At 37.9% G+C, this 11,325-nt stretch overlaps 1 protein-coding gene, 1 long non-coding RNA gene and 1 pseudogene across 2 annotated transcripts; 1 reads left to right on the forward strand and 2 right to left on the reverse strand.

Moving 5' to 3' along the window:
- Positions 1-206: 206 nt before the first annotated feature.
- LOC146448109 (uncharacterized) lies at positions 207-1,175 on the reverse strand (the record flags this gene model as incomplete). Its single annotated transcript, XR_014861300.1, has 3 exons — positions 1,037-1,175; positions 822-911; positions 207-362 (listed from the first exon to the last, which is right to left on the reverse strand). It is a non-coding gene; the product is annotated as an uncharacterized LOC146448109 (long non-coding RNA).
- A 7,014-nt stretch (positions 1,176-8,189) lies between these two features.
- On the forward strand, positions 8,190-9,420 carry LOC146448110 (uncharacterized; annotated as a pseudogene).
- A 531-nt stretch (positions 9,421-9,951) lies between these two features.
- Positions 9,952-11,032, reverse strand: LOC146448111 (uncharacterized). The gene is made up of 3 exons (XM_085102707.1): positions 10,940-11,032; positions 10,279-10,456; positions 9,952-10,013 (listed from the first exon to the last, which is right to left on the reverse strand). The coding sequence occupies exons 1-3, from the start codon at positions 11,030-11,032 to the stop codon at positions 9,952-9,954; spliced, it is 333 nt and encodes a 110-aa protein (XP_084958833.1).
- Between the last annotated feature and the right edge of the window lie 293 nt (positions 11,033-11,325).

Raw genomic sequence — 11,325 nt, forward strand, 5'->3', positions numbered from 1 at the left:
GAAGGAAGGAAGGAAGGAAGGGAGGGAGGAAGGAAAAGTTAGGAAACGGAAAACTGAGAAAGGAAGGAAAACAAAGGAAAGGGTAGGGGGGAAAGAAAGGAAGGAAAGAAAGAAATAGGAAAGGGAGGGAAATATTAGAAAAAAACAAGGGTAACTGATGCAACGTCCCCATATCCCCTCCCCAGTAGTCCCCTTTTTTAACTCACCTTCTTAAAATCGTAAATAACCTCGATCTCTCCAGAAGTTTTGCCATTGTTTGGAATGCGGAAGGTCTCGGTTTCCTTCTCGGTATCAATTTCAACTGTTTCCTCGACTTCTTTATTTCCATCCTTGATTTTGACAGTGTACTTCGATACCGTCTCCTGAGAGGTAAAAAGAAATAAGACTATTAACCTGTACTATTTCAAACCATTCTATCGTGCAGCCTTAGTTTTCAATCCAGAGAGTTTACTCATTTAATATATTTTCCTGATTGAACAGTGAGCGTCATCCAAGTGATAAAACTAGGAGAAGAAGTAAGCTGTACAGATGATATCATCAATCACAACCCAGCTTAATAGCTCGCTGGAAGAGCGTGCTATTGGTAATATGGAATGCAAGAATGCATTAATTCAGCTTGCAGCAGAGTATTCTTGTTGCAATCGTATGTGATTACAGACAAGGATATTTTACTAAACACAAACAAACCAAATGCCTTCAGTATAGGTTTTTCTCCATGCAGAAGGAGGTTGTGCAGAAGCTCACTCATTTGTAAAATTCGATAAAATTTATCGGTAAGAACGATACATGAGATAAAGAACAACAATTGGAAATCATTTTACCTTTTTCTCTTCTTCTGCGCTTTTATAAACCGACGCTCCCGATGCGGCCACAACAAAGAAAGCAAAGCACAGAATGATCGCTTTGAACTCCTGAGGAGAAAAAAGAAATAAAGTTTTGAATGTTTTAAATTGATTGCATTCGTATGCATCAAGGAAAACTTCAATAAACTTGTCTTGGAAGGTTGCAAGAAGGTGCAATTTTGAAGTAAGCTTACCATGTTAGCTTGTCACTTGTAAACGGAACGACCTCGGATCGGCCTTCTATCTTCTCGCGGCACAGTTTTCCAACCGTTTCCACAGAGAATGGATGTAGGTGTACAAGTCATCGTTTATATACCATCGGTTGGATGCGTCTAATACTTCCTCGTTCGTAACATGATATTCTCAATCTCCGCGTTTCAGCTCTTTTTCCGGTCATTGATGGCGCTATAGCTTAAGAGAGGTCTTGAGGTCAATAACTGACTGGTGATTATAAAAGTTCATAAATATGTAGAGCAGAGATGTGGAGAAAAAAGAGAAATATTTCGACCAGCTTTTCGTTATGCTTAGTGTTATCTCGGGACAGATTGTAATGTACTGTGCAGTGACTTTTTGTTTGGATCCGTTAAGTCTTCTTTCAGACTCAATGTGTCCACAAGCTTCAAAAATTTATACAGTAATTAAGGAAGGATAAATGTCAAGATTAAACATACTCATGACAATGTTAATACACAATATACTGTGAAAATGTCGCAGAACATGTTACCGACACACGCCGCCATGTGTGAACTTATTTTAACAATTTCAACAACTTCTTATTTCTGTTACTTTTATTTTGGTCAGCTAACTGAACTGACCACGTCACTTATTAAGGAACGATATAGATCACTAGTGATCTGTGGCAAGAGAAACTATACTTGAAGAAAAAATGGTGGAAAAGTCTTCTTGTTCTAAGTACGACATTCTTTTCTTCCAATTTTGGGCTCCCTTTCCAGAACTCACGATAACGGATCACATACTTCCTTAAAGAGCGATCGCACTATTGATCATACTCAACAGCATCAAGAGAAAAAAATACATTGCGTAAATTTGTTTTAAATGTAATATTCTCTTTATTCCACGTTTCAGATCGTTCTTCCTGAATTCATAACAACTTGACAAGTGACTTTCTTCATCGATTCCACTTCAGCAAATATTACGAATATGAAATATTGTTTATTTCACGTTTAAGATCGTTCTTCCTGAATTCATAACACCCTAACACGTGACTTCCTTCAGCAAATCCACTTCAGCACATATTACGAGTATGATATATATTGTTTATTTCACGTTTCAAATCGTTCTTCCTGAATTCATAACATTCTGACAAGTGACTTCCTTCAGCGATTCCGCTTCAGCGCATATTCCGAATATGATATATTGTTTATTTCACGTTTCAGATCGTTCTTCTTGAATTCAAAACATCTTGACAAGTAACTTCCTTCAACAATTCCACTTCAGCACATATTACGAATATGATATATTGTTTATTTCACGTTTCAGATCGTTCTTTCTGAATTCATAACATCTTGACAAGTAACTTCCTTCAGCGATTCCACTTCAGCACATATTACGAATATGATATATCGTTTATTTCACGTTTTAGATTGTTCTTCCTGAATTCATAACATCTTGACAAGCGACTTCCTTCAGCGATTCCACTTCAGCACATATTACGAATATGATACATTGTTTATTTCACGTTTCAGATCGTTCTTCCTAAATTCATAACATCTTGACAAGTGACTTCCTTCAGCGATTCCATTTCAGCACATATTACAAATATGATATCTTGGTTATTTCACGTTTCAGATCGTTCTTCCTAAATTCATAACATCTTGACAAGCGACTTCCTTCAGTGATTCCACTTCAGCACATATTACGAATATGATACATTGTTTATTTCACGTTTTAGATTGTTCTTCCTGAATTCATAACATCTTGACAAGCGACTACCTTCAGTGATTCCACTACAGCACATATTACGAATATGACATCTTGTTTATTTCACGTTTAAGATCGTTCTTCCTCAATTCATAACATCTTGACAAGTGACTTCCTTCAGTGATTCCACTACAGCACATATTACAAATATGATATCTTCTTTATTTCACGTTTAAGATCGTTCTCTCTGAATTCATAACATCTTGACAAGCGACTTCCTTCAGCGATTCCACTACAGCACATATTACGAATATGATATCTTGTTTATTTCACGTTTCAGATCGTTCTTCCTGAATTCATAACATCTTGACACGTGACTTCCTTCAGTGATTCCATTTCAGCACATATTACAAATATGATATGTTGTTTATTTCACTTTTCAGATCGTTGTTCCTGAATTCGTTACCTCTTGACACGTGACTTCCTTCAGCGATTCCATTTCAGCACATATTACGAATATGATATCTTGTTTATTTCACGTTTAAGATCTTTCTTTCTGAATTCGTAACATCTTGACACGTGACTTCCTTCAGCGATTCCATTTCAGCACATATTACGAATATGATTTATTGTTTATTTCACGTTTCAGATCGTTCTTCCTGAATTCATAACATCTTGACAAGTGACTTCCTTCAGCGATTCCATTTCAGCACATATTACGAATATCATGTATTGTTTATTTCACGTTTAAGATCGTTCTTTCTGAATTCATAACATCTTGACAAGTGACTTCCTTCAGTGATTCCACTTCAGCAGATATTACGAATATGATATATTGTTTATTTCACGTTTAAGATCGTTCTTCCTGAATTCGTAACATCTTGACACGTGACTTCCTTCAGCGATTCCACTTCAGCATATTACGAATATGATATATTGTTTATTTCACGATTAAGATCGTTCTTTCTGAATTCATAACATCTTGACAAGTGAGTTCCTTCAGCGATTCCACTACAGCACATATTACAAATATGATATGTTGTTTATTTCACGTTTCAGATCGTTCTTCCTGAATTTATAACATTTCGACAAGTGACTTCCTTCAGCGCTTCCACTTCAGCAGATATTACGAATATCATATATGAAATATTGTTTATTTCACGTTTCAGATCGTTCTTCCTGATTTCATAACATGCTGACAAGTAACTTCCTTCAGCGAATCCACCTCAGCACATATTACGAATATGATACATTGTTTATTTCACGTTTCAGATCGTTCTTTCTGAATTCATAACATCTTGACACGTGACTTCCTTCAGCAATTCCATTTCAGCACATATTACGAATATGATATATTGTTTATTTCACGTTTAAGATCGTTCTTTCTGAGTTCATAACATCTTGACAAGTGACTTCCTTCAGCGATTCCACTACAGCACATATTACAAATATGATATGTTGTTTATTTCACGTTTCAGATCGTTCTTCCTGAATTCATAACATTTCGACAAGTGACTTCTTTCAGCGATTCCACTTCAGCACATATTACGAATATGAAATATTGTTTATTTCACGTTTAAGATCGTTCTTCCTGAGTTCATAACATCTTGACACGTGACTTCCTTCAGCGATTCCACTTCAGCACATATTACGAATATGATATATTGTTTATTTCACGTTTAAGATCGTTCTTTCTGAATTCATAACATCTTGACAAGTGACTTCCTTCAGCGATTCCACTTCAGCACATATTACGAATATGATATATTGTTTATTTCACGTTTCAGATCGTTCTTCTTGGATTCATAACATCTTGACAAGTGACTTCCTTCAGCGATTCCACTTCAGCACATATTACGAATATGATATATTGTTTATTTCACGTGTAAGACCAGTGTGACTGCTGAATCGAAAGCACTTTGCCTTACGATTTACCTGATAAGGCGCGCGTGAGACAGGTTTCATGATACAGTCTCTTATATATGGTGTCCTTGCTATATGTTATTGATAGTTTATACAATTTCAGTCCCTCAGGGAACATGTGAACTGACGTAATATAGAGATGTCTAACATCCAGCCGCTAGCAGCAAGATCATAAGATTCGTCAAGTGGTCGTTTATTGGAGGTTGATAGTTATGGGATATTTCAAACCACTGGTTTGAACGTAGTTGCACTCTCCTTGGATAGGATAATATAACTCCCAACCCACCCAGTGCCGTTAAATTTATTTAGCTGGGAGGGGGGGGGGAGATCCAAATTATGTGGATGAAGTATAGATATCAATAATGATAATTCAGACAGCCTTTCTAGTCTTTCTGACACATGATAATTACAGGTCAATACGAAACTCCCTTTGGGCACAAAGCGTCACTGCGTGATGTAGAGTCTTCCTGCTGCAGCTGCAAGAGGAACTTATTTTTGGTTAGGTAAAAAACGTTCCCCCTTTCAACAATAACAGCAAAGAGCATATTGTGAATTCTTAAAGCATGTAGTTTTTCCTTTTCCCCGATTAATTTATCTTCTTTGCTTTCTAACAAGACGTGAACCGACCCAAGCCGAGCGTGTTTCTTTATTTTTGGTCAGGTAAAAGACGTCGCTTCTTTCAACAACAACAGCAAAGAGCAATGTTTATAGAGCGTGTACTTTTCCTTTTTCCTCGATGAATTTATCTTCTCTACTTTTCAAGAAAACGTGCACCAACTTGATTTAAGGGTGTATTTTATTTTGGATGTGTTTAAATCATCGCCCATTCTAATAGTAAAGAGCATTTCAGAATTTCTTAGAGCATGTTCTTTTTCCTTTTCCACGATGAATTCATCTTCTCCGCTTTCTTAAAAGACGTGCACCAATTCTATTAGAACTTGGTTGCGTGAAAATCATCGCCCATTCCAACGGCAAAGAGCATATTCAGAATTCTCAGAGAAGTCGTTTTTCCTTTCGGATTACTTTATGTGCAACCTGTCAAGGGTATGTGCAGCTACTTTGGTTACATGAAAGCCATCGCTGGTTTTAACAGCGAAGAGTATTTTCGGAATTAACAACGCACGCATTTGAATGTTAATTACTGGATGATTAATTTTTTCTTCCCATATCTGTTTTTCTTACAGTTTAAACCAACCCTCTTCTTTAACACATCGTCCTCTCACCCACATGAGTTTTCAGCTATGGAACTGAAAAATGGCGGGAAATAATTTAATTAATATTTTATAGCACACATGCGCACAACCTTGTCCCCAGGGCATTTCCCAATTTACAAGGGAAAAGCTCTGGGAACGAGTCTCGCATATGTGTACATTCGAGAAAATTCATGGGTGGGGAGGGTCCTATGTCCTCCTGCTCTAACAACGTTTTTATTCAAGAATCTAACAAAATTTTAATGGAAGGATGTGGAGTACTTGATTTTTTGAGCACGGGATGAAAAACAGTCCCGGGATATACTTTTGAGTTGTCTGGAAAGAAATGAAATGTTTGTCTGGAAGAGGAATGGACCCAGAGCTCCTTACAAGGTTAACAAAACGTTCACACTGTAACTGTCTGAAGTGGCTTTATTTACTTCTTTCTATTTATTTGAACGGATTTACAACACTGAAAACAAAAGAATTGGTTTTGTCCTTATAAAAAGCTTTCTTTATTTCCGCGGTCAAGTATACTTCACCGATTAAGAGACTGTTTCTCGACGCACTTTACTTATGTTGATTTTCTAAAAACACACTACCCTGAATTACTTTTAGTGTTTTGTTTAGCTTTTAAGGTGTATTCTTCCATTAAATTTGCAATATTCTCAACTACATATTTTCAAAGCAATTGGGAAGCCATTACAGCTTCACCTTCAAACGTTCTTGTCCGCCAGGGCCCAGTTGCTCGAAGCATGGTTAGCGCTAACCCGGGTTAAATACCATGACAACCTATAGGTTTTAATACCTCTTAACCAATGGTTAGCGCTAACCATGCTTCGAGACACTCAGCCCAGGATGACTTCCTAATTCGGTTCCGTTTTATTCTCTCAGTATGTTTTTCAGATCTCTGCTCAGCCATATTTTACTTCCGCTATAAATCTTCAGCAAAATGCATTGAATTCTCGACATTAAAACAATTAGAATCGGCTTTGAATTTAGTCACAGGAAACGAAAAAACGGCCAACACAACGTCAGGGCTGAGACAAATGATTTCACTTTCGTTTTGTATTCTGGTAAAATGATTCGACTTGCTGGATCGTCGCAAAAGCGCTGCGATACTCAAAAAACTTCCCAATGAACAATCAAACTGACAAAAAACTAAAACCATTTCTAGTGTATATTAGCAGTTTGGGCCTTTAATGCTCTGAGAGCTACAAGCGAAAACTATAGAGTCCTAAAGTGATGACTCCATACAAATCCTTCTAATTTTGTCTCAGTTCCAAACGTTAAGAACTGAGACAAAATTACAAGGATTTGTATGGAGTCATCGGGGCATAACAGAGCTAATATCTCGCTCCCCAAATTGCAATGAGATGCTGGTTTTAGGAATTTTTTATCGTGCTCTTTCTGAATATACTTACAAATCCCATAATTTCAAAAATTCAAATATTTGTGACGTCACACTTTAGGACTCTGTTAGTGTCATCCTTAATATGTCGATCCGGATAAAGTTTGTAATGGCTTCCAAGATCAGAAAAGACCCATTAAATCAAATCAATACAATGTAATAGTTAGCCACTTATTTTCAGTTGTTACTCAGAGCGGGATGGTGATACAGAACTTAAATATACCGAAAGAGATGCAAATTGATAAAGAAACGCCTCGTCTTTTCCCTGTCAAACGAGAACAGTTTGTTAGTATCTTCATTAAGGAAATAATAATTATTATTATTATTATTATTATGATTATTATTATTATTATTATTATTATTATTATTATTATTATTATTATTATTATTATTATTATTTTTATTATTATTATTAAACGCCGGCTTCGTATAAACGCCGGGTCAAAACTGCCGATTTTTAAATAAACGCCGCGTGCGTTTAATCGGGGGCCCCGGCGTTTGTTCGGGGTCCCGGTGTGTATTAGCATGTAATTAAAACTTAAATAATCAGTTTGCACACATTGGCTGACACAAACGAGGAGGACGTTGGCGATAAACTTAAAACTTTGTACTCATATCATTTACTTGCTCCTACATCATTCATATATTGTTTATGTGCTGTTTGTTAGTGATACAAATCTTGATTGCAACATGGTACAAGTGCCGTATGTACGGTACCATAATACTGTAACTTCGGGTGATCCAGGGAAATATTGTCCGGCACTGACAAACTGTCCCTAGGTTTCCGAGGATCGGTAATAATAAATCAACGTGGGAAAATGGCTGAAAATCGCATTTCTTTAATAAACGCCGGACCCCGATTAAACGCCGGCCTCGAAAAAACGCCGGGTCAAAACTGCCGAATTTTAAATAAACGCCGGGGCGTTTAATCGAGAAAATACGGTAAGCCAGGTGGTTAAGTTGGCAGGATTTGCCATGTCACAACCACAAGCCTGCTACGCAGCCTTTGCATTTTGCTTGCGGCACCGATGGACATATTTTCTTAGAACACTCCCAGATATAGAAGATCTACTGGAACCTCTGAACGCGCCATTGCCGATGTCTTAATAACGTCGATAACGGACCATCATTGCACAACGCCGAGCGAAAGGGACCTCTTGGCACTGCCAGTTAGACTGGGTTGGCTTGGAATTATAAATCCAAGCCAAGACGCAGATCTACAGTACCAAGCGTCAATGAAGACCACAGCGCCACAAGCCCATGAAACACCAGATGATGCCATTGTTAGTTCACTACAGGAGAGTGTGCGAAGAGAGAAAAACGAAATGTTTCGAGCAAGACTGAATGACATCAAGAACTCTCTTACTCTGACGACACAACGCGCCGTTGAACTCTCTTCTGAAAAAGGTGCATCTAACTGGCTGACAGTCATACCGATCGATGAAATGGGCTTCACTCTGAACAAGGGCGAGTTTTGAGACGCTCTAAAGCTCAGATATGACTGGGAAATCGCCGCAAGCCATCTATTTGCGTGTGTGGCGATGTCTTTAATGTTGATCATGACATGGTCTGCAGGCGTGGCGGCTTCATAATACAGCGCCATAATGAGCTAAAAGATCTTGAAGCAGACATGCTCAGCATGGTCTGCAATGATGTCGAGATTGAGCCCGTCCTCCAGGAGCTCACGGGAGAGTCGCTTCCAAGCGGAGCTAACAGAGCTCCCGACGCTTGCCTAGACATCCATGCTAGAGGTTTTTGGGAAAGACAAAGGTCAGTGTTCTTCGATGTACTGGTATATTACCCCAACGCTGATTCTTATAGAGACCTGGACCTCAAGCAGATATACAAGCAGCACGAGAACGACAAGAAGAGATTGTATACGCGAAGAGTGATGGACGTGGAACAGGGAACATTTACACCACTAGTCTTTACAACAACAGGCGGCATGGGAGAAGAGTGCAAGAGATACCATGACAGGCTGGCAGAGCTAGTCGCAGCGAAGAAAGGAGAGAACTATGCCGCCACTGTCTCTTGCATACGTTCTAAAGTCTTCTTTGCCATCCTTAGGTCGGCTTTACTCTGTCTTAGAGGGTCAAGAACGGTTAGAAGAGCAATTAGAAGCAATGTTCGAGAAGCGGACTTTGAATTAGATAGATGCCTTGCCAAAATCTAGGCCCTATAATTTTTTCGTCATTAAGGACCATAATTTAACTTCCGAATATATTTTTAGCGATGATAGATCATATGATTTTTTATTACGAATAAGAATACTATTTTAACTTGATGAGATCTTTTTTTTTTCCTTTGTCTACCAAAAAAATTGTGCTTGAAAATAGTCTCTTTTTTAATCGACAAGAATTGTAAATAGGTTTTAATAGCTCTTTTTTCTACTTTTAACTTGTAAATAACAATTTGCTTGGAATATTTTAATATAGAGATTATTATTTATTGTTAATTTAAAAAATAACTAATAATAATAATAATAATAATTAATAATGGTGTTAAATTCCTGTAGAGGAACATTGGTTACGCTTTGAGCCGTATTTGGCTAAGCGAGCACTAGAAACAACGACAAACTCAACCCACATATGACCCCGAATTCCGGGAATCGAATCCGAGTCACATTTGTTCAGGTCTGGAAAATTAGTTTATCACATGCCAAAGCGCGAGCTCGCGTTCAAGAAGCATGAAACATCGAGCAACATTACTGTCCATACAGCACCCCTTGATGGAAAGTTAGTTTGTCATTGCCCGTGTGAACTAAGACTATGGAAAAATACAATGTGAAATTTTTAATACTCTCTTAGCGTCGAGGGAGGGTTAAAGAAAAAACATTTGACTTAGTCGAGCCACAGGCGGAAAGTGCGTCTAGCCTACCGCTAGTGTTGTTTGTACTATATTCTTTTGATTGCCTTCTCATTTGTTGTTGTTGTTGTTGTTTTTATTGCTTGTTGTTGTCGTCCTTGGTCAGGGTCAGCTAAAGTTATCAATAGCTCAACCACTTGAAATACTAAGAGATAGTTTAACTTACTTAGATGTTTTTGCTTTTCCACACCAATAACAGCACTTTCTTGATACAAGCGATAAATGGGCAGCTTAGCACAGAGGGCCGCCATTTCATCACTCAGAATCGAGCGATCATGAAGAGTTCCAGCCATTTCGTATTGAATATGTGTAGTCTTTTCCTGTGCGGGACTGCGAGAAGCATCCTGCAGGAAAAATCAAGTGCAAAATTTATACCGCTACTACGCATTCATTCTGCGCTTATCGGGTGGTGCCCTTCCAAGGGCTTTAGGAGTCCATAAAAAAAATTAGGGGTAACCACCTATTTTTCAGAGATAAAAACTTCAATTTGGACAAAAATGCCACTCATTATTCTATCTTTTAAAGGTTTTAGTGTAAAGAATAACTGTTGCGTGATTTGCTCATAAAAATGCGTGGTAAACTTTTTTTCCGTCTTCTTTGGTATTAGGTTAAGAAACAAACTGTGTTTTAAAGTAACCGAATTTAATCCCTTTTTCCAATATCAGAAAGTTGCCTAGGTGACAATTACAATTGAGAAAGACTTTATTATCTTGATCATTGTGGTAGTTGGGTGTCTCCTAAAAACCTAAAATAAATCAAGGATGCATGCCTAAAAAATATTTTAATATTTTTTTCAATCTGGGAAAACAACTTCAAAATGTACTCACCATCTCAAGCAGTCTACGCAGGTCGTCAGGCTTTTGGTAGATTGTTGGTTGAGTTGCCCAGAAACAGGCTTTGTGGTCAGGCACTTGGTACATGGTCAAGTTCTGTGTCATTAGATAATAGACAAAAATAACATTAAAAAGGTAGCAAGCTAGCTAGTCGCTTAACAAATTAGCTAGCCAGCTTATCTAGTCCAGCAGTCACCTAGCTTTTGGTTGGTCGATCAGTTGGTTTGTTGGTTTATGTGGTCAGTACTCGTCGATTGGTGGTTTAGAAAGAACGTAGTAACAAAGGAAGGAAGGGGTAGGAAAGTTCAGGTGCGTTCAGGTTTATATGTATATGCTGGCAGGAAAATTAATAAATGAGGAAGTAAAGAGGGAGATGAGCA

The sequence above is a fragment of the Pavona decussata genome, unplaced genomic scaffold (assembly GCF_977016875.1).
Source record: "Pavona decussata unplaced genomic scaffold, jaPavDecu1.1 SCAFFOLD_1388, whole genome shotgun sequence".
NCBI classification, from domain to species: Eukaryota; Metazoa; Cnidaria; class Anthozoa; order Scleractinia; family Agariciidae; genus Pavona; species Pavona decussata.